Source organism: Sitophilus oryzae, unplaced genomic scaffold (genome assembly GCF_002938485.1).
Source record: "Sitophilus oryzae breed Bouriz unplaced genomic scaffold, Soryzae_2.0 scaffold_1350_pilon_pilon, whole genome shotgun sequence".
Taxonomy (NCBI): Eukaryota; Metazoa; Arthropoda; class Insecta; order Coleoptera; family Curculionidae; genus Sitophilus; species Sitophilus oryzae.
Genome location: NW_022146005.1, coordinates 1,095,428 through 1,117,239, shown reverse-complemented (window position 1 = coordinate 1,117,239; position 21,812 = coordinate 1,095,428). Strand labels below are relative to the sequence as shown.

Sequence of the window (21,812 nt, the reverse complement as noted above, 5' to 3'; positions counted from 1 at the left end):
TTTATTGTGTCCAAGGATCCAAATATGGCATAAAATACCGGGTGTTCCATAAGAAAAAATATAACTTTGGTGTGGATCTTTTAGTTCTGACATACCCTGTACATTTCACAATAATTTTAAATTATGCACATTGCCTTCCCACATATACCCGTAAGATATTTTGTTTCTACATATTTCCGTTTTCGTATAGTCAACCGAGGCGAATGAGGTGCGCCACCCTGTATAAAATATAGGTCGTAGATAAAAAATTATTGCCAATAATTGAGCCAAAACCAATAAAACAACAGTCATTCTCTAAAAAATACTTTTTTGGACCTTAAAATTCTTCAGATAAATAAGTATTAGAAAATTTAGTCAGCAAACAATATTCAACACGACATAGATTTAGGCTGACATATAATGCAGAAACAACCGTTATGAAAACGCATATTCCGTATACGCGTAGGAAGACGGACAAAACCTCCACGATATTAAAAAACTTGCTTGCATGTAGGCAACGACAAAGCTTCCTTATAAGGCAGAATGAGGCCGTACCCGTATTACTTTTTGAACTGCAAGAAACGACCGTGCCAAAATACAGATTTAAAAATAAACGGTCAAAATCGAGTTCGTTGATCTTTGCTTCACGGTCGCCATATCCGTAGCCACTCCCGGATTATTTGAACTACTTTGAGAAAATCTAACCTCAAATGCCAACTTTCAAAAACATTTTATTTGTGAAATATTTTAGTGTCTTTATTCTTTATTATTAATTTAAGGATAATATATATTTTAAAAGCCTTTTAGTTTCAGATATTCCAAGGAAGTTATTAATGTTTTATTGGCATTTTATCTTGGATATAGATAACACAAAGAAATAAAATTGTCTATTATCGAAGTAAAAATTATGGAGTAAGTTTATGTTGAATATAAACCGATCTTAATCTTAACAAATTAAATTTTTAAAAGTTTATACAATGAATCATGATTTAACAATCAAGTAGCTCTTAATATCATTGTTGATAAAAAATATTAATCTATAGAATAAAAACATACCGTGTTACCAAAATATTTATAATTAAGAGCTTTGAGTTTGATAGTTAAAAAAATTCCATTATTTATTATTTTAATATAATTTTCCCTATGAATTATTTTTCTGTTATCATACAAAACATACTCAATCATGAAACGTCTGATCCTATTGTACTTGAATAAAACATCTATAAAATTAGTTTGAACTTACATCAATTACAATAATTTGTTTTAGACCGATTATTGAAACTGAAAAAAATGAACAATTGCCTGGACAAGTTTTACCTAAACCCTTTGAAGTTCTCAGTAATATTCTCCAAAGAACTAACAACCATAAAAATAATCCACACTTATGTAATTTGTTGATTTGTGAATCGAATTTAAACCTGACCTGCGAGGCTTATGCAGTAAATATCTTTTGATTTATGAATTATTCATACTAATAATTCTTTAATACAATTCTTATCCTTGTAGGGTAAACAGTGGGGATACACTGAAGTGTTTGATCATGGAGAAAATGATGAAAACGGTAAATACAAAACATTAACGAAAAACAGAACAATGGCTACACAGGCAATAACACTGATGGTAAACAAAGCAACTAAAAAATTTCATTTTCTAATTCAGTGTAATTTACAGGTGGTATCGCTGGAAAGTAACTGGAAACTACCTGTTGGATTACTTTTCACAGACAGTTCTATCGAGACGCCATTAGCTAGTACAATCGAAGTATACCTTACTAAACTTAATTCGATTGGTATTAAAACAATCTCCATAAGTTTGGATCTTCTCAGCAACTTGAAACATACATTGCTGACCCAATTAGGTTTTATTACTTAGTCAGTTATCAAACTAATGGTAATGGTACAAAAAAATTTCAGGTTTTGATATAGATCATATGGAATTAAATAAAACAACCTTTAAGTCCTACTTTAGACACCCTGTTTGTGGAAATATTTACATTTATTTTGAATTACCTCCCTTAATAAGTATATTTCTTTATATGAAGTATATATTATAAGTTTCAACACAGTCATTTTGTAGATCACATCTGCAACTGTTGGAAATGGGAAAAATGTCTGAAACACAAGGACAATGGCATTTATTATTCATTCATAAATCACGTTAAAAATCTTCAGATTGTGAAAAATATACTTACTGAATCAGAATACAAGAAACGAAAAATAATTAACGATTGGTATATTATTCAACGGCGAGTATGTCTTTATAAAAACTACAGGGCATATATAAACTTTATAAAATGTATTATTTAGATTATTTACAACGATAATGCTATTAGTAAGACAGTTGCAGATGCATTAACTTATTTAAAAGACATGGACTATCCTACTATTGATGGATGTGGCCCTACAATTCACTTTATAAGAGTGATGGACTGCCTTTCAAATTTCAGTAATGTACGATATGCATTAGAGATATAAAGAGACTAGAAGTTGCCGTTATGGTTTTTTAAACTAAAAATGTATATTTAAATATATTATTTTCAGAATTCAATTCACAGTAAATCTTCTGTCTATAACATGGACCCAAACTATGAAAGTTCATGGATGCCAGTACTTGAGAATATCATCGCATATATCAAAGATATACGGAAAATGTACCATAATGATGATGCCCAATTACAATTTATAAATTCTATTAGAGGTAGCAATATAATTTTGAATTAATTGTATACTTTAACCAAGTAATATTCTAGGTATTATAATATCATTGACTTCATTAATAGAAATATATAAAAACTACTTTAAAACAGAAAAGCAAGAAAGTTTAATCCAATATTCACTGTATAAACGGTTAGCTCTAAGTAACATGTCTTACAAAATGAGTATTTTGTAAGTACAATTACAATTATTTATCTTATACCTACATAAAATATTTGTTTTAATTTATTTTTTACAGGTCCATTAAGTGGTCAGCTTTAGAAATGTATAAACGAATAAAAGCTCTTAGTGAAACTCCCCAGAAAATATTTGACGATGAAGATATAAAAGCATAATTTATATTGTTTTTAATTTATTTATAATAAATGCACTTTAAAGCAAGAATTTAAAAATTAATTACCATCCTTCATATGTGATACTGTCAGTTCATATAAAAGTAGATACATATAAATAATTAAAATTTACTTACATTCTTGAGCCAAAGGAATTTGACTAATAGTTTCCGCCATAATCTGTAAAAAACATACAATTTTTTATTATAACCAATCCATACAGAAGACACTATACTAATAGATTTATATCTAAATCACATTAACACCTGTAACTTTGATATGCGTTTAAGTTCATTAAATGAACTCTTTCAAGCATATTTTATAACTACAAAAGTTTATTAAGCTAAAAAATATTAATAAAAACGCCTAAATCATCTACAATTTTTAAAACTTCTAAAAAAATTGTCAAACAAATTCTGTCAATATTATAATAAAAAAAAGAGTCTCAAAATATCTCACCTTTAAAAAAGCACTTCTAATTAAATCGTGGAAAGATTATTTGGATAGTTCTGCAAATTCAAAGTACGCGAATATCCTTTTCACAGCACCTACTCAAACACAAAATCGCAAAATCAACGAAAACTTGTCAGAATCAACTTTTATAATCGTGAAAATGATGTGTTCGTTTTAAATTTTAACCTGTGCGGATTAAGTTGTAAGAACATTCCTCTCTTTTTCTGTCTCAAAGAATTGTCACTTGAAAAGTGATTTCGGTGCATATGTGGACCACCTATTAAAATAAAAGGAATTGTTAACCGTCAAGAAGGAACGTTCATTTGTGATTGGTTTATTTGGTGTATGTCCGTTATTTTCATTGGTCGCCCGGCACAAAGAATGATCTCTAAATTTAAATTTTTGAAACTGTTTGAAACAAAGAATATGGCTTTTATGTTTTATTTTTTTAGATGACTAAATATAACTGTGTGCCCTGTGTGCTAGGAGTAATAAAGAATTTCCTAAACGATAAAATAAACTAATAAGAATGAAAACGAGCTCCAAAAGGTACGGGTACCTATAGTTTTTTATTTTACATTTTCTGAAAGAATCCAAATCGTAAACATGCACTTTTTATTTTTGATATATAAAGTGAAAGTGATTGGATTATTTCTTACCTCAGCATGATATAATCTAATATTTTTGTAACAATCCTATTGAGTAACAAAAATAAATGTCGGAAAAAGCCCGGATATCAAGACCTTGCAAGAGAACTAGCTCCTTTCAACTTCATAAAAACTTAAAACAGCAATAAAAATAATAGACAGGTAAAAAGAATAATAAAATAAATATTTATATTTCCTGTCCATAATTCCCTGCATCTCCCATATCCCCCGAATCCTGTTCATTTCTTGAATGAACATAATAACCAGAGAATATAATAACATAATATCCACAATAATATCAACACGAGATATGTAATAATGCTTGATCATATATATTGTTTAAAGATTGATCATATATAATTGGCTAACAAACCTCTACATCTATGATACAGATATATCATATTTACGATTGACAATTGACAGTAATCAGCTGATTATAAAAGTGTTGTTATTGACTTAACGTTTGACGTTTTGATTTGACAAATATTTTCCAAGGAAAAATTTTTCTGATTAGTGAAAGTCGTTTTCAGCTACGGCAATTTAATCATAAGGTAAGAAAATTAATAATAAATGTAGACGATCTTATTTATTTAACATGTTATACCTAATATAATATATAATTGTCACTATATTAACTGTATTTATTTCTCAACATTAAACAATGGGCATACATGTTTTTTTTTAGTTAAACACAAAAATGTCACAAACAGTCCCTTTGATCCTTGAAGATGTAGAACAGGGCGGTAAGGAATACGACGAGAATATTGAAAACGATTTTGCATACAGAAATAATGTAGCTCAAGCTGGTAAAGCTATTCGTTTGGCCTTTCTTCGAAAAGTGTATGGTTTACTTACCATGCAAATATTTTTGACTGTAATTATTGCTGCTCTGTTTATGTTTACACCGCCTATTAAGGAGTTTGTCCAGAAAAAGTAAGTTTTGTTTTTGAAAGGATACATTAACGTTTAATATACTTGTTCCTTTTGTTTGTAGTGACTGGCCTATGCTCTTTAGTTTCATTGGAAGTATTGCGGTGCTAATACCACTTCACATAAAGAGAAAGGAATCGCCTACCAATTTTATTCTTCTGACAGCATTTGTGAGTATAATTCAAATAAATTTTATACTTTAGTGTTTTCTATAAACATACATAGTTTTAATATCAATTTCAGACTGCAATTCAGGCTTATACAATTGGAGTAATAGTGACATTTTATTCTAAAACTATAGTTTTGGAAGCATTACTTCTGACCTTTTTGGTTTTGGGTGGTCTCACTGTTTATACATTCCAGAGTAAACGTGATTTTTCTTCTTGGTATTCAGGGTAAATATTATATATTTTATTAATTTACAATAAAAAAATTGACCTTTGTTTTATAGCTTATTTGCTGGTCTCCTAATTTTAATTGTTGGAGGGTTTATGCAGATATTTATTCAATCACCTATCTTTGAATTGTTCATTGGACTTGGAGGAGCTTTACTGTTTTGCGTCTTTATTATTTGCGATACCAAATTGATCATGGAAACCTTATCTGCAGAGGAATATATACTGGCTACTATCAATCTATATTTAGATATCATTAATCTCTTTTTATATATTTTAAGAATTTTACAGGCTGCTAATAGGCAATAGATTGCAATTTATGATGGTTAAATAAATATATGTTTTATTTTTGTTAATGTTGATTTTGAGTATTTTATATATTTTAGATAAATTTAATAAAACTAAAAGTATTTCCTAGCAATAGGTCTATCTATAAGTGTTTGTATATGTCTCATAATATATGCAAAATATGAGTGATAAGAGTAAAAAATGTATTAGTATGTAAATTTGGTAAAATTAAATGTCATCTTTGAAATACACATAAGTATTACGTTACTCTAGGGTAAATAAAAAACAATTTTAAAACAGGCTAGTAAATTTATTTCATTTATGTTCAAACTCTCATAATGTTTTTGTCAAAGGTAGAATGGTAACACGGTTAATTTTTATTAGAAGATTCAAAAAAACATATAACATAGTCTCAAATAATATATAAAAGATTTAGAATCCTTTTATAAAACACAGGGTGTGCCAAAAATATAAATTTTATTTATTAATAAAATTTATCTACTAAACTAAGAAATGTCATCAAGGCAAATTACAAAAATCGTCCACATATATTATGACACAAGCGTTTTTATTTTTTTATTTTTTCAATTATTTACAGAAAATTTTTTAACCAAAAACGATTTTTTGTAAAACTTCCAAAATGGTTGATATTTTTCGAAAGCCCCCGTATATTTATGAAACTTGGCACATGGACGTAAAATCAAATATTGAACAACTTTTCTATGACTTGGATATTATCACCTAAGTTCATTGAAATTTCACATACTTTTTCTAAAGCTTAATAAAAAAATTCTCATTTGAACAACTTTTTAGCACACCCTGTACAACCTAAAAATATCAACACAGCCTTTCACACAACTTAGAACAATATAAAAGGCATGATTTATCACAAATATGAAAAATCATTCCATTAATAATATATTTTTTTTAAAAATAGCATTTTATGATAAATACAACAATATAACAAAGCAAATATTCCATATATAGAATACCATATGATCGAAAAAAAATGGCGTCCAGTTGGCTTGGAAATGACGATCGATGACATTTCCAATATAATTTTACATATAAAATGACAGCGATCTTCATTTCATAGCCATCGCTGACGCCGTTTTTATTCGATCATACGGTATTTAAAAATAAATCACTGTCTCAAAAAATAACCTTCAAACACGCAAATTGTTTTTATTCAACCTCGTTGTAAAATACCATACAATAAAAAAAAGCGTCATAGTCGTCTTAGAAAAACCAATCGCAGATAATTCCGGTTGGGACAACTCCTTTTATATATTATCTATTAAAAATTGATGAAAAATCGATCAGAGATTGTGATTCCAAAGGTTTATTTGGTGATTTTGATGCAGTTTATTTTTTCGATAATACAGTATATGATCGAGATATAATTTTTTATTTTATAAATATAAATTTATATTTTAAAGGAGATTCAAAAAATAAGTTCTTTTTGGTATAACACAGTCTCAACTAAGTGTTTAAAAACATTTGCTAGCGTTTTATATATACAGCACAAGAATAAAAAATAACCTATTTTTTATTTGGATAGACAAAGTACGATCGATGGAAACGATCATAATTTTACACATAAAATGTCATCGAGCGTTATTTCTAGGTAAGTTGATACCGTTTTGATTGATCATACGGTATTATAGTTTTAACAATAATTGTGCTAATTTTTTTGTGGTAAACCCTCGTAGACGTGCATATATTTAAGCGTAGAAGGAAAAATAATATTTAAGACCCATCCTGTATAAATTACAAATATTTCACAAGCTCATACAACCTAAAAATATCAGTGTAGCTTTTTTCTTAATTTTTAACAATATAAGGCCGCTATTACACTATCAAATTTCTTTGTCACAGATCTTTTATAAAATATATTTGATGAAAAATTTGACAGTGTTAATATACAATATTTTATAAAATCACACATATTACTGTGTCAAATTCTTTGACAAGCTAAAATCTTTGACAAAGAAATTTGATAGTGTAATAGTAGCCTAAGAAACATGAAATTATCACAATAATTATGAAAAAATGAGCATTATTTAATAAAAGCATATTAATATAATAAAACATTATACAAAGTGCGCCACAAAGTCCGCAACAAGTGGTATTTTTTTATTACTGACTTATTGGGAAAAAATTAAACGAAATTTCTTCAGCATTTCTAATAATAAAAAAAATTGACTTGATTTATGCAATTTGCTGAAAAAATTCTACGTGAACTTTTTTAAACCCTCAATAATATAAAATTTTCCCATTCGTTGGGAACTTTTAGGCATATCCTGTATAACAAAATAGAGTATAATCAGATAAAATCTTGACATATAATTTGTGTTTAGAGATTCAGAAAAAAAATATAAAGTATAACATAATACAGTCTGTCCAACGAGTCCGGAGTGTCCAAACAGAGACAGTTGTCTGTCATTTTACTCAACAACCACATTATATATTTTATCATTTTTGGCTGTCGTCAATCGAAATCTTACCTGATTCGTCGGATAGACTTTAGTCAACTAACAACGCTTTTAGTTTTAAAAATTGCTTTACAAATATTTATTTAATATTTAACAAAATTATACAACCTATAAATATCAGCGTAGTTTTTTTAAATTTAAAATAAAATAGGATGCATGAATTATCACAAGTATGAGTAAATCAACATTATTTAATAAAAGCATATTGTAGATATATATAATAAAACATTATTATCAATAGAATAAATTCTCCATATAATATATAAATATAAAATCTAATTTATCAGATCTACTAGAATAATATCAACCTAGTAAAAATCAGATCTTTCGTGACTAGACTCGCATAGGAACGTCAGGGTTATATTGAGCTGGGTGTGTGAACTGTTCCCTGTGCACTATTATTACCTTCCCCGTGAACCAGAAGATCAAACTCACTGCCAGATAAAGATTTACTTATTAATCTATCCCACTGTTCTGGCGTCGACGGAGCCTCGTTGATATTTTTTATTTTTTCCACCTTGTTAGGTTCCCCTGAAACATAATTTTCATGTATTACAAATAGTGTTAGGTTAGGTTAGTAATAGAGAGAACCATAAAATAATTAACTAGAAAGAAGTGTCAACTCTGTGTTAAATCGTGGAAACACGATACGCCACCGAAAGCCTTCGTTGTCGTCTGGAGAACTAATTTTCCAATTGACAGGTTGACATGATAAGGACATGATGGCTTAATTTTCATTTCCGTTTCCGGTTATTCAATGGCGGGCCCTCTTTCAGTTCAAATGTATTTTGTATTTTTTCTTTTCATAAATAAAACCAAAAAATAATTTATTCACATATATTTATTTGAAATATGGAACAACGTGACTAAATAAATATAAAAATATAGGGGATTGTATTGTTTCAATACCAATTAGTTAATTATATGTACTTTTAACGTAAATTAGTTAAGGTATAAGCATGACTTACAGTAATTTGTAAATAAACACACGTATTCGCAGACTTCAAGAACAGAAAACGGACACAGGAACATGAAAACGAGAGCCTTATACAAAAACCTGAAAACAGAAAAACAAATTTTTTATACTAAAATTAACAATGTAAAAATATCAATAGGTATAAAATATAAATATACTGTTTAAAAAAGCGTCCATTATTCCCAAAGAGACCTGGCTTATAAATCAAAAAGAAGCAAAAAGAGACTTTTAGTCGGATAATATAATCAGATTATCAGTCCGATTTATTGCATTATTGACAATAAATCGCACATACTGGAGATAACTAATGTTGGCAATAGTTAAAAATGATCTTACCTTGCTGTAAATTGTTTCCATTTTCAAAAAAATCGCCGATCAAAGAGATTATAACACCATTTTCTTGCATCTAAAAATGTAAAAACAGTGTTTATTTACTACCTATTTTTCATATACATGGGACATACCTACTACTGCAGAAACGTCATTTTCTCCAGGATTCTTCATGTAATATATATTTTATATACTTTATTACCTTTATATTTATAAATTTCAGCCGAAATATTAAATTGAACTTCCAAAACGAAACTAAACGGAATGAATTAAAATGGCGTCGAATATTTTCGAATTTGTTCTAGAACAAATCTGAAGTTGTCTCTGAAACTGAAATCTGTCAATTCTAAACTGTGAAGTTAGACAATAGTTAGACAAAAACAATGCTGTCCTTGTCTAGGCGGCCATACTTGTCGTGAGGAGAATGACAAGAATGACATTAATGACTGTTTCCAATTTTCCTATTTCACTGTCACCCCCCTGGAGAGAACGTTCCTATTCGTGATGAGGAAACTCTCAAGTCCTAAAAATTAAAACGCGTTTCTATGGTAATATAACTTCGTTTTCATTATTATTTAATAGATTGTAATTCATAGAATTTTAATTAACGTAATGTTTTTTGTTGTTTTAAAATGTTAAAGAAGCACATAATTTATTTTTAGTTTAATGCTCCGGAAAGGGTGATAATAGTTACCGGAAAATATTATTACTTTAACAACAGGAAAGAATATGACATTCATAGATAACGGAAACAAGTTTAGATTGGAATGCTCGGCTTGCCGCCAAAACATAATTGTTTTGGAGCGCATACGTTGTAGGGCGCTGCTATAGCGGTTGCTAAGAACAACCGCAAACAAGAACAGAAATAGTTTTCTCATGTCAAAAGTCAGAATCTTCAAAAATTATAAAATCTTTCAAAATTTAAACCGCCCTCACTGAAAAAATATCGAAAAGTGTTTAAAGTGTCATTTTGTAGTAATTTATTGCTATCTTGTGAAATTAATTTAAATTTTATTTACTTAAACCCGTGATATAATGGTGAAAAGTGGCATTAAAAACTTAAAAAGCTGTGCTGTGAACTGCTGAATAAAATTGTAGTAATTTCTGGTGAAACAGGAAGTGACCGAAACTAACTGAATACGTCAATCACTCCTGATTTATGTCATACTAATATACTAAATCTCCGTTTTTTATCTGAAAAAATATAAAAGCTATAGTTAATATAATTACTTAAAAATCCATTTTGTGCTCTAATCGTCTCTTGTTTAATGATGATCTCGTTGGTAATGTAGGCCTCTCTCCTTATCCTGTCTCTTAACTCACTGGACATATCCGGAATGCACCATTTTACGATAATCATAAGCAGCACGACCAGATTCTCGAACACCACGACAAACACGAGTTTTGCCGCTAGAATGTGCCAATAGAGGGCGTTGAGTTCGTATTTCTCCGGTGACCAAGGTGGATTCCTGTAATCCGGATATCGGCACACCTGTTCGACGGCGGTATTCCTGGGTTTAGAGTCGCCGTGAAAGTCGGACGTGTCGAAATAGGATAGGGAGTTGTTCACGTATCCTTCCAGATTGCCATTTTTGCTCACTGACATTCTATATACTAGTTGGGGTATAAATTCGGACGTGAAAGCTATAATGAATCCCTAAAAAATAATTAATTATATAATATTATTACACTATACTTAAATAACGTATTGATTTAAGTCTTTACAAAAACGACTTGACTTGCAGTAAAATAATTTAAGTCAAAGACTTAAAGCTTAAATCATTTGAACTTTATGTTGAATTTGACATAAGACTTGAAAAATATATCGATTTCAAAAAGAACAAAGTACAAAACAGGTAGATTTAAATGAAGGAAAAAGCCAAAAAAAATGACTTGCATGAAATGAATTGCATGATTTGCTAAAATTTTTTGATCAATAATTTGTTTTTGCATCAGTACCATCACTAGTCCGTATCGTTCCGTATTTTCTGACATATTTTTGATGTCATTGAACAGAGTTCACTGAGACTAGATGATAATTTGGATAGTAAATAAAGAAACATTGAGAATTTTTCTCTGTAAATTCTAAACTCAGTACAATTCTGCATAAAATGGATAGTTTAATTTTTAAGGTTTTCAGTTGGCGATATTCACACAATATTATGAAAAAACATATACACTATTTACTGATTAACCAAATCAACTTGTACTGTGTACTTACATTTGTTATTACGGATAGTTTTCCAATTGAATCCAGAATCCTATACCAAACACCAATATCTCTGACCCTCTGAGACACTGGTCGCCTATAGTACGTGAGCAATTTCTTTGCATCCAACCGCATTTCCAAAACATTATTCAGTAATGCAAAAAATGGCGCTAGTGGAAATGCTGCCACGAAAATAGTGACAAATCCATATTGTAAAACTGAAGAAATAAATATATCAGTAATTAAAACATATAAACAATTTCTTCTTATATACCCATCTCTAAATATTCGGGAAAGAGACTTCTCGGGCCCCACTCGACTAACTTGAAGTCTTTTACCCACTGCGGTCTACAACCTTTACACGAAATTTGATCTTTTGAAAGTCCAGTTTTGATCTATAGAAAATAAAATTAATCTACATTGTCATCGTTTTTATTTTTATCTTGTACTTACCTTTAACGTATTAAGCCATTTAAAAAATAAAGGAAACACCATTTCTAACACCGTATTCATTGCTTGTTTTCCAACCATAATCACTGCAAGTTGAATACAAAGTTCCATTAGACAACCGCCTGGTCCACACTAAAATATATGTTAACTGTATTCTTTTTCAGGCAGAATAATATTTTTTCTAATTTACCTCTTCTTGTCTGTATCCGAAAATTCTATTGTATCCTTTGGGAGAACCGATAAATTTACCTTTAAAGAAAGCGATGTAAAAAATAGAAGCGTAGTAGTTCACAAACTGCAGCAAGTAGATTTTTAAAGTGAGAGAATCGTCGAATTCAGTCTGTGTTCTCAGAAGTTCGAATTCTGTGAGATATTGTGCCACAAATGTATATATCTACAAAAAAATACATGTTCAATATTCACACACCTTTCTATTAAAGATTACTATGGACTTACATAATTGAATATAAAAATGCTGATTAAGTTGATACAAGCAGCAGTGACTGTGGTGAATAATATGGCATAACTGTTATCCACTTTGTCAGAATGGACCTTTAAAGCTACCAACATAGACATTCGATATAAAACGACAGCAACAACAGCTGCCATAGCTAAACTTACCTAATAAAAAAGAACATATGTATGTACCTTATTGAAGAAATTTTTCAAAACTTGACGATATAGTCTATATTTCGGAATTTATTTCAAAATATAGTTTTCTATACAAAAGAAGGAAACATTAATCATTAATCGTCATGTCCTCAACAACTCGTAACCGTAGTTGAGGGCAAGGCCGATTAATTTTTCCTTCTTTTTTACATATTCCCCCCATTATTTTAACTTTTGTTTTCTATATACCGTGCTGGTAACTGATACTTTTGGGTCGGTATTTACATGTACGTGTGAAAGTAATACTCCATCTAAATCGCATAGAGATCTTAATAAGTCGGAGTGAGAGAAATACGACGGTGTGCTGTTGCGGCGTTGCCACATTTCTCCGGTACGCCTTTCCCTATCGAGTAAAGTAAAATCACGATAGCAAACAGCTTATTATTAAAATACTTTTTTTGAAAAAATAACTAGATAAAATTATTAGATATGTTTCTGAGCATCTGAAATGGAATTATATGGATATCGTTAAGGTGTCCACTTTTTTATAACGAGAAAACGTCAGTAATCAAGATGATTTAAAAACAACTTTTTAAAACATAACACGCGATAACTCAAGAACCACTTTAGATATTGAAACTTTTTTTAATTTGAAGTTCGGATCTTTTACAAGATGTTTAAATGAGAAAAATTCGATAGGCTTGTTTTCTTTCCATTCAAAAATTTAAAAAAAGCCGTCCATTTACTTTTTAAAGATTTTGACATACTGTCTGCAGAAATGTTAAGAAAGTTTTTGAAAAAAACCCCAATCGCTACAATCAATTAATTCTAATGGATTTCGAGATATCGATTTTTGAATTCAGAGTTTTAATAGCGCGACCACTGTCGAACACCAACTCAATTTCACTTATTTTTACTAAAAGTGCAAGTGTTTCTAACTTGCAGTTAAAATTTTTCAAGCTATAGTGAAAATTACAGCGACTCAATAAATAAACAAATAAAGTATCACGAGACGTAATTAAATCGTAAAGCTGAACGCATGATGTACACCCTCCCTTAGAATTTTAAGTACTGAGAGGTACTGATTGAGTCGACCGGTCGACCGCGACGAATCTGCTATATCTCCTTCCACGTCTCTTAGCAATGTGCAGTTTCTCGGTTTATTTCATACGTTTGGCAACGTTTTTACTAATCTCTCTTTGTTCAGTACATTATAAACGCATTGTACTCTTCTTACATACGGAAATCTCGAAGTTGATCATTCCGTATGCAACAAAAATATTTCTATAAATAAAATTTTCTAAAAATTGCTGACTGTAAAGTGAACTGCATTATATGCGGCAAGTAAAATTGCTGCAACTTTTCTTGCATGCAAGTAAAATAGCGAACTGTAAAGCGGCGTTAAGAAACAACTCTTACTTTCACAATTGATTATAGCGCAAGCGCTGGCGCAAATATGCAGCCTCCATACCGAAATTTAATATCTAATAAGATATAGTTAAATAATAATTTATGGATTCCAACTTACCAATAACAAAACGATAGAAAAACTAAATATCGTCATTGGGACTTTGATTTTCCAAAAAGGCACGTGGGGTTCCACAGTGTTCGTTACTATATTCACTGATTTTTTCTTGACGTGTGCTAATCTCGCTAAGTACTGTGGTCGAGGATGTTCTTCCTGAACATCAAAACCAGTCAGGTCCCAGCGATGCGTTATTTCGGCCGAATAACGCTTCCACATTTCTAAGAAAGTCGTAGCTAAAAAATAATTACATTCTTAATTTGTTCACCATGAATCCATAACGCGTCGTGCGTCGTTGATTTTATGAAATTTTATTGGTTTATTTCAAAAATGACATTTCATACTTAAATATGATTGGAGTAACGGAACGACGGACGACGGGATTACACTGTGTACAAAATTACTGACAACAACTGTCTCTGTCAGGGATCATATCATTGGAGAGACTATAACTCAAAAATTTAGGGACATATACCGGGTGCGTCTCAAAAGTGGCTCACCCCTGTAACTTTTTTATTTTATCAATTAAAAAAACGAGATTTGGTACGTTAGTATATGACATAAATTAGGATTGATTGACGTATTCAATTCTTTTCGGCCACTTCCTGTTTCACCGGAAATGACTACAACTTTTGATTTTTAAATGGCACCTTCGGTAATTTTTATACATCATTCGATAGAAAATGACATTCTGAATAGAACGACATATCATATGTCAACTTTTGACATTTTTGCTTAAAACAAAATGAATTTTAAATTTCAATCTACAGGGTTGTTCACCACATACGACACGGAGTATTGTAGCTAAACGATGAGATTTTTACAAATTGTAAGTTTGGGGTTCGTTGAAGGACTATTAGAGCTACAATTTAAAAATATTTTTACAAGATACAGAGTGTCCCAAATAAATAAAAAATATCAAAGTTGTATTTTTTTAAAAGGAACACCCTGTATATTATTACATTTTTAGTTTCTACGATTAAAATAAAGGTAAATTTGATTAAGGTTTATTATACTTAAACCTTACCGTTTTTGAAATATTTTCAATTTTGTGAAATTGCAGTAAAAATTTTAAAGCTTCATTTCTCCAAGGGTATCAATGTTTTTAATACTAAATATTTAATGAAGTTTATTTATTGATCAGTTATTGTGTTGCAATAATAAAAATAATACTACCTTATACAGAGTGTCTAAAAATATATTTTAAATAATTATTAGTTTGTATATTGATAAATAAGTTCTAAATTACAAAAAAATGCATTTTCTACGGAAACTTAAAGAGATAGGTAAAAAATGGTATAATATAATTTGATAGACAATTAAATTGTGCATCTGATTCTCGTAAAATATACAGGGTGTTCCATTTAAATTAAACAAGTTATTGCCGTTTGAAGCTGAAATGAGAGAAGAGGATCCTGAAATGTTTTCCTAAAGTAAAGTATAGTCTCTCCAACGAGTCAAGGAAGATTTCGACATCCCCAATGATTGTCAGCTCTCAATGAGTCCCGTCCCTCCGTTAAAACGATCTAAATTAAGACTTCCGTCTTGCTTAGGACGTTACATACGTTAATAATTTTATTCTGATACAAAATTCGTACGTTTTAATTATTAAATTATATTAATAATACTGTATATAATATGAAGAAAGTAAAATAGTGTAAAGGAAATGTTGAAAAAGTACTTAATCAGCAAGCTTAGGGAGTTATGCATTTTAGCTGACCACATTTCATAACTAACAGGATTCAGGATATTTCAAAATGCTCTAACTCACTGCATGGTGTATTTATTTTGTACAAAACTGGAAAACATGGCATTATAAGAATTATTCAAATGTATAAAAAATAATTAGGATAAATAAATAACATTTTTAAAATTTAGGATCTTTTGTCTCTCTCCCAAAACGAGTGACGACAAGATTAGTTCAAATAAACTGATACAATTCTTACCCCAAAAAGACATGAAAATCGCATAAAATACAGTGGTGGGATTATCAAATAAGTAAGTTATCCTAGAATGAACACAAGCTTCCTTTAGGTTCCAATAGTTACACCACACGTCGCATAGAGGGCACATTTTGGTATTTAGTTCCATATTACAAATATCATTACTGGAAATAAGCTAATTTATTTCAAACACTAGAATCGCAATATCAAACTAAGAACAGAATTTTGTTTATCATGCATTTATTATGAAGTTACTTGTGAAAGTTGAAATAAGGCATCAATCTAAGTAACAGTGGATAGCTGCTGTTTAAAATGATGTACAAATGAATTTCCTACCTTGGTATATGATTATACATCGTTGAAACCGAATAAATAAAGCATGCTAACCCAACTACAGCAGGTAGCATCAAAATATGAGTATAAAATCCCAACCAAGCAAAATACAAAGCTATCTTTACACCAAAGTATTCCTTAATGCAATCCAACGGCTGATACCTATACCATTTCCTTACAGAAGCCCATTCATTATACAGGAGATTACGAAAAGTACCTTCCGTTTTTAAATCGCCCTAAAACGTTTATTTACAAAATAAATTCAGATTTTAAGGGAGTTTTATAATACTTACATCATGCAGGGGATAGGCAGCTGTATAAATTTTATCATTTAACAAGCGTTCTACTCCAAACGCAAAATCGTCATTGAAATTGTTACTAAACCTTTTCCTGTCCAAAATAAACTGAACAATTCGAGAATGAATTGCTGGAGTAAAGAAACAAGGAGACTCAGTGTCAAATCTAAAACAATATTATTATGTTACTTATAAAAAATCTTGATAAATTAATTTATTACAAATATTCTCTATCTCTACTGTAAACAGCAGTAAATCTTTGTTGACCTTTTTCGGGAAATTTTTCCTTGTCTACTAAAACCCAGGCTTTAATTTTTTCCCACTGGTCATTGATGCCTTCCAAAATGGAGTTTGTTTGTTGAGACACTTGTCTTAGAGCTGGAATCTAAATACATTTTCGATAAGCACTAAGTAATAATATGGTTTATGGTTAATATAAAAGTATAGTAAAGTCTGGCCAACGAATTACAGAAGATTTCCACAGACGACATCCAAAAAATGACAGAAAATACAATTTTTTTGATTTTTTAAAAAAAAATCATGATTTTTTTCAACCCTGGTAATAACCATACCACACGATTAAATTTTCGGTACAGAGGGTCCCATTTTAGTTGAAATCATACGGTATATCCATTATTAGTGATAGCCTGTTATTAGTGATAGCCCAGTAGAACTGTTAATGTTATCAGTATCGGGGTATAGATTTAGCCATTTATGATAGGACTTTAATTGGAAATAAGTCCTAGTCATTTGGAAATCCGAGTTAAATATTGTTTTGAATTAAAATCAAAGAATCTGATTTAAATAAAAAAAATCTCATTTTTTTGATTTTTTAAAAAAAAATCATGATTTTTTTCAACCCTGGTAATAACCATACCACACGATACACACGATTAAATTCTCTGTACAGAGTGTCCCATTTTAGTTGAAATCATACGGTATATCTGTTATTAGTGAGGACTGAAGGATGCGGTTTGCACAAACCTGTCCCACTTTTTTGTCAAACGAAAGATGCTGCAAACAAAATTTTCATAGCCCTCTTCGTTTCTAAGCTACAGGGTCTTTTTGAAAATTTTGGAATTTGGGACACTCCCCTTATATTGTGAAAGGTATCAAGAAGGTGAAAAATGTTTATTGCAGAACTTTTTACGGAGAATACAGTGGCGTGATCTGTTATTCTACGAAAATAAAATTTTCGATGATATGAACTATAGTAATGTTTTCTTAAATGGGACACCCTGTATATTTATAAATTGTATGATCTGGTCAAAGATCTGGTTTGCTATGAGCTTCTCAAAAATATATAACAATCTATATTTATTTTCACTATTTATTCCAATGTTCATGTCATGTTTTTTTAAAAAAATATCAAATGTTGAAATAAGAAAAAATTTAGTGAGAAAAGCTATATTCAGATATTATGACGCTGTAGCTTTGACCTTCACCAAGACTTGCACCAACAATAGAATAGATTGATTTAATTTACTCTATATCCATAGTCTGCCCAACAACTCAGGGAAAATTTTGACAGACGACATCCAAAAAAAAATGACAGAAATGACAATTTTCCAGTGAGGGTGCATCCGCACTATCCTAGAAACGACCTTGAATCGATTTCCAGCAAAGGTCGTTATGCCGATACGCCGTTTCTAGGAAAGTTTGGATGCACCTTCAGTTAAACTGATAGACATAACTGTCACTGCTGTCAGAGATCCTCCCGTTGAACAGACTTATATCATAATAATAATAAAAAAATAATTTGTAAACTTGTTTTTGCGTACACTAAATATTAGCTTTGTTTATATATTCTTATACAGGTATATCAATCCATTCTGCACAATAAATAACTTTTTATATGTAAAAAAATGAAAATTAGTATAAAAAAGCGAAAAAAGACAGATCATAAGATTGTTAATTGTTAGTAGGTGAGAAATAAGCGCATAAATAATGATCAAAAATTCCAAAATCAAACTGATGTACCTTGCAAGTAAAAAAAGAACTGGGATTACCAAAAAAATTTAACTGATACTCTCTGGGCTGTTTACATAATTCCTATGGGCAAATAAAAACATGCTTTAAAAAAAATTAATGATGGTGTAGATAGATATATGTAGAGTGAACAAATTAAATCAGCAACAGAAAAAAATTACAAAACTCTTTAACTTTCTTTTACCTCTTTCATAGGCATTCTTAACTTTAATATCTCACTATATCTTCTCAGTACTTCTCTTGGAGCATGAATCTATAAAAAGATATCAGTGAACTCTTTGTATTTTATCAGTATTACAATATTAACTTTAATAAAATTAAGTCCACTTGTTTCTTGTGGTTCGTATTCTATTTCCAGACCTTCTTTGACCAAATTTGATTCAAAAATTTGCCTCTTTGAATATGCAACGGGATTAACAGCATCCTCTTCTAAAGCATCCCAAACTAGGACATAATCTACAGATCTTTAAAATAAAAGAAATGCACAATATTTATTTATTAACTACTTTTAACTATGTAATTATATAGGTAACTATTAAATTATTATCTGAAATATATTTCAATTGTATTGAAAATAAAAAATATCAAAATTTGTTAAAATATATATTTTAAATAAAAATACCTTAAACCATCTCTAAAGAATATTGTAGGATGGGGACAAGTCATTTTCTCACATTTACAAACTGATTCCTTAATATTAGCTAAATGAGTGTGATTTGGTGCTTTCATATTTGGTGCAAGTGCATTTTCTTCAAATTGCTTGAGTTCGTTGTCAACTACTTTATTACTGTCAGTCTCCAAAAAATCTCTAAAAAATATTTATTATTAGTAACAGTAAAAATATAATAAAAAGTAACACCTCCAGCCTTGAAAATGAATATTATTGGGATAAACACTCATGTTAAAATTTGGTATATAGACTATAGACCACAAAGAAAAAATCAATAACATCAACACACAGTTATGTATTGAAATGTAGGGTCAACTCTATTAGCTAATTAGCTCTAATGTATTATAGAGTGTTAAGTTAATTACTATACTAATTAAAATTCTTCTATACCTGCTGGTATTCATTTGGTCCTCTAAATTATCTGCACTCTTGTAGAAACTCACTACTGACATTGCGGAAATATCATTATGAGGATTACTGCTATCATATCCAGATTGGAAACTTTTAGTTATATACTCAGTAGAAGACTTGCTGTTTGCAAAATCATTGGCATGGCTATCAGGCAGATCCAATGGATTTGCTATTGAATTCCAGTGAGGAATTGAAGAAATATACCTATTCTTGCCCCTACAAATACACATTTATACTATGAAAAAATACAACATATAACTACTCAAAAGGACAAGTCTTCTAATACCTATTGTGCAAATTTCTCTTTGATGCTTCAACTTCTGGTGATGATTGCGTTCGAAGCAATGGAATTCTATCAATAATTTTATTATTCTGTGCATTGTTTTCACTCTTTTCTATATTCGACATTTATTTCATAAATTATACTAATCTAAAAAAAGTTGAAATAATATCCATTTGACAACTGTAGCTATTGTAGGGAAATCTATTTTAAAATATTTAAAAATAGAAAATTCAATAAATTATATTCTTGATTGTTATGATTGTCAGTATGGAAGAACGATTACTTACATAAATATAAAAGCCGTAAAAGCGATCAGTTATAAATTATTTTCCTAAAAATAAGAACAAAATTTCAAAATAAGTACATTCTTATTTTTTTAAAGATAACCTAAAAATTTTATAGGTCAATATCACTGACCATAGACAAAAGATGGACAAAAGATTACAGCAATTACAGACAAAGAAAGATATTTAAATTTTAAAGTTTTCATATTTATTGTTATCGATACCTCCCTAATTAAAATACAAAAATTGGCAACCCCGGAAGTGGCAACACTGTAAAAGAAAAGATGATTAAGAAGAGAGTCGCTAGTCGCTCACCGGCTTCGAAAGACGTCGTCACGGGATGGTCACGGTCACAAAAAGAATAAGGTGGAATTTTCGAGGCGAGCAGGTGTCCAATACAAGCGTAATGGTTTTCTTTCTAGGTAAGATCCTTTTTATTCCCTATAAAATTCAAACAAGTAGATTATCGATCTCGATCGGTAGAGCTAGCCGGTAATAGGTATTAATCAATAATATTAATAAAAAATCGAGAACGATAACATGGCGCCCAATACGTGTGGCCTGAATAGAACGATTCTGTTCGGATCTACGACTGTAATTGTAATATATACTTATATGATGTGATTTTGATTGTAAATAAAGAAAATATTGTGTTTTATTTAGTTTTAAGTATATATATCTTTTGGTTTACGACTGATTCTTTCAATGTTTCCTAGTACCTAAATTAGACAATTTGACCTTGAAAAAATTTTGAAATATTGGATATTTCACAATAACTTTTAATTTTCTTGCAATTGGAGTTGGTTTCATCAAGTTTTAGTTAAAATATTCTTATAATCGAGTATCCTTATCATTAAAAACATTCCCGTAAAGATATTTAGAGTTTTGAGAATCGGTTTGACGATGGCCTACGTTGATAGTGACGGTGACGAGTTTTTTGACTCGTTTGAGACCTTAGATGAAACAGAAGTCGAAGATTTCTCTCCATTATATCATCCAAAACAATATATATACCAAGATGTACCAGAAAATTACGTATATCCAAATTATACATTTCAAGAATGTTACAAGTTTACAAGTCGTCCAACCCAGCATTGTCCATCTTCGGAGACAGCTTTCGAAGTACCTCCTGTGTATGATTATACTCCATTCAACAATAAGTGTCATTTTCAACAACACAGTAGTGAACAAAATGATAAGTTTTATCAGTCAAGCCTTATCGAGAACAGTTTACCAAAAATCAACATAACCAATAAATCAAATCACATACA

The 21,812-nt window shown here is 30.0% G+C and overlaps 4 protein-coding genes across 5 annotated transcripts in view; 2 read left to right on the top strand and 2 right to left on the bottom strand.

The window, feature by feature from the left end:
* Nucleotides 1–3,636, bottom strand: part of LOC115875163 (S phase cyclin A-associated protein in the endoplasmic reticulum) — a 65,428-nt gene extending 61,792 nt beyond the window's left edge. The window contains exons 1-2 of the mRNA XM_030890556.1: nucleotides 3,485–3,636; nucleotides 3,163–3,205 (exon numbers count right to left, since the gene is read on the bottom strand). Of these exons, the coding sequence (XP_030746416.1) occupies nucleotides 3,163–3,202 (40 nt within the window). The 5' untranslated portion in view covers nucleotides 3,203–3,205; nucleotides 3,485–3,636. The remainder of the gene's footprint in view (nucleotides 1–3,162; nucleotides 3,206–3,484) is intronic.
* Nucleotides 547–3,070, top strand: LOC115875162. The gene is made up of 10 exons (XM_030890554.1): nucleotides 547–891; nucleotides 1,247–1,418; nucleotides 1,486–1,599; nucleotides 1,651–1,837; nucleotides 1,893–2,000; nucleotides 2,056–2,228; nucleotides 2,286–2,429; nucleotides 2,520–2,676; nucleotides 2,729–2,864; nucleotides 2,932–3,070. The coding sequence occupies exons 1-10, from the start codon at nucleotides 887–889 to the stop codon at nucleotides 3,026–3,028; spliced, it is 1,293 nt and encodes a 430-aa protein (XP_030746414.1). The 5' UTR covers nucleotides 547–886; the 3' UTR covers nucleotides 3,029–3,070.
* Nucleotides 3,637–4,546: 910 nt separating the features above from the next.
* LOC115875161 (protein lifeguard 4-like) lies at nucleotides 4,547–6,038 on the top strand. The gene is made up of 5 exons (XM_030890553.1): nucleotides 4,547–4,676; nucleotides 4,811–5,058; nucleotides 5,120–5,225; nucleotides 5,299–5,450; nucleotides 5,507–6,038. The coding sequence occupies exons 2-5, from the start codon at nucleotides 4,823–4,825 to the stop codon at nucleotides 5,757–5,759; spliced, it is 747 nt and encodes a 248-aa protein (XP_030746413.1). The 5' UTR covers nucleotides 4,547–4,676; nucleotides 4,811–4,822; the 3' UTR covers nucleotides 5,760–6,038.
* A 2,352-nt stretch (nucleotides 6,039–8,390) lies between these two features.
* On the bottom strand, nucleotides 8,391–20,640 carry LOC115875160 (anoctamin-1-like). 2 transcript variants are annotated; one of them, XM_030890551.1, is made up of 19 exons: nucleotides 20,545–20,640; nucleotides 20,261–20,404; nucleotides 19,954–20,190; nucleotides 19,516–19,701; nucleotides 19,201–19,357; nucleotides 19,078–19,146; nucleotides 18,885–18,956; nucleotides 17,126–17,289; nucleotides 16,902–17,070; nucleotides 16,612–16,844; nucleotides 16,279–16,439; nucleotides 14,336–14,568; nucleotides 12,655–12,819; nucleotides 12,389–12,592; nucleotides 12,202–12,330; nucleotides 12,023–12,143; nucleotides 11,761–11,966; nucleotides 10,770–11,196; nucleotides 8,391–8,764 (listed from the first exon to the last, which is right to left on the bottom strand). In XM_030890551.1, exons 2-19 carry the CDS (start codon nucleotides 20,380–20,382, stop codon nucleotides 8,592–8,594), a joined length of 3,228 nt encoding a protein of 1,075 aa, XP_030746411.1. In that variant the 5' UTR covers nucleotides 20,383–20,404; nucleotides 20,545–20,640; the 3' UTR covers nucleotides 8,391–8,591. The 2 variants fall into 2 exon arrangements, with proteins under 2 accessions (XP_030746411.1, XP_030746412.1); XM_030890552.1 differs by lacking the exon at nucleotides 18,885–18,956.
* Nucleotides 20,641–21,812: the final 1,172 nt, after the last annotated feature.

Excerpts from the sequence above, each read along its gene's own strand:
- LOC115875162 (XM_030890554.1), top strand. Across the intron at positions 1,838-1,892 it reads TACATTGCTGACCCAATTAG|GTTTTGATATAGATCATATG; the intron begins GTTTTATTACTT and ends AAAAAATTTCAG. Across the intron at positions 2,430-2,519 it reads GCCTTTCAAATTTCAGTAAT|AATTCAATTCACAGTAAATC; the intron begins GTACGATATGCA and ends TATTATTTTCAG.
- LOC115875161 (XM_030890553.1), top strand. The coding sequence starts at position 4,823 with ATGTCACAAACAGTCCCTTTGATCCTTGAAGATGTAGAACAGGGCGGT. Across the intron at positions 5,059-5,119 it reads AAGGAGTTTGTCCAGAAAAA|TGACTGGCCTATGCTCTTTA; the intron begins GTAAGTTTTGTT and ends TTTTGTTTGTAG. Across the intron at positions 5,226-5,298 it reads TTATTCTTCTGACAGCATTT|ACTGCAATTCAGGCTTATAC; the intron begins GTGAGTATAATT and ends TATCAATTTCAG.
- LOC115875160 (XM_030890551.1), bottom strand. The coding sequence starts at position 20,382 with ATGTCGAATATAGAAAAGAGTGAAAACAATGCACAGAATAATAAAATT. Across the intron at positions 12,593-12,654 it reads GCATTTTTATATTCAATTAT|ATATATACATTTGTGGCACA; the intron begins GTAAGTCCATAG and ends ATTTTTTTGTAG. Across the intron at positions 12,331-12,388 it reads TCGGATACAGACAAGAAGAG|TGTGGACCAGGCGGTTGTCT; the intron begins GTAAATTAGAAA and ends CATATATTTTAG.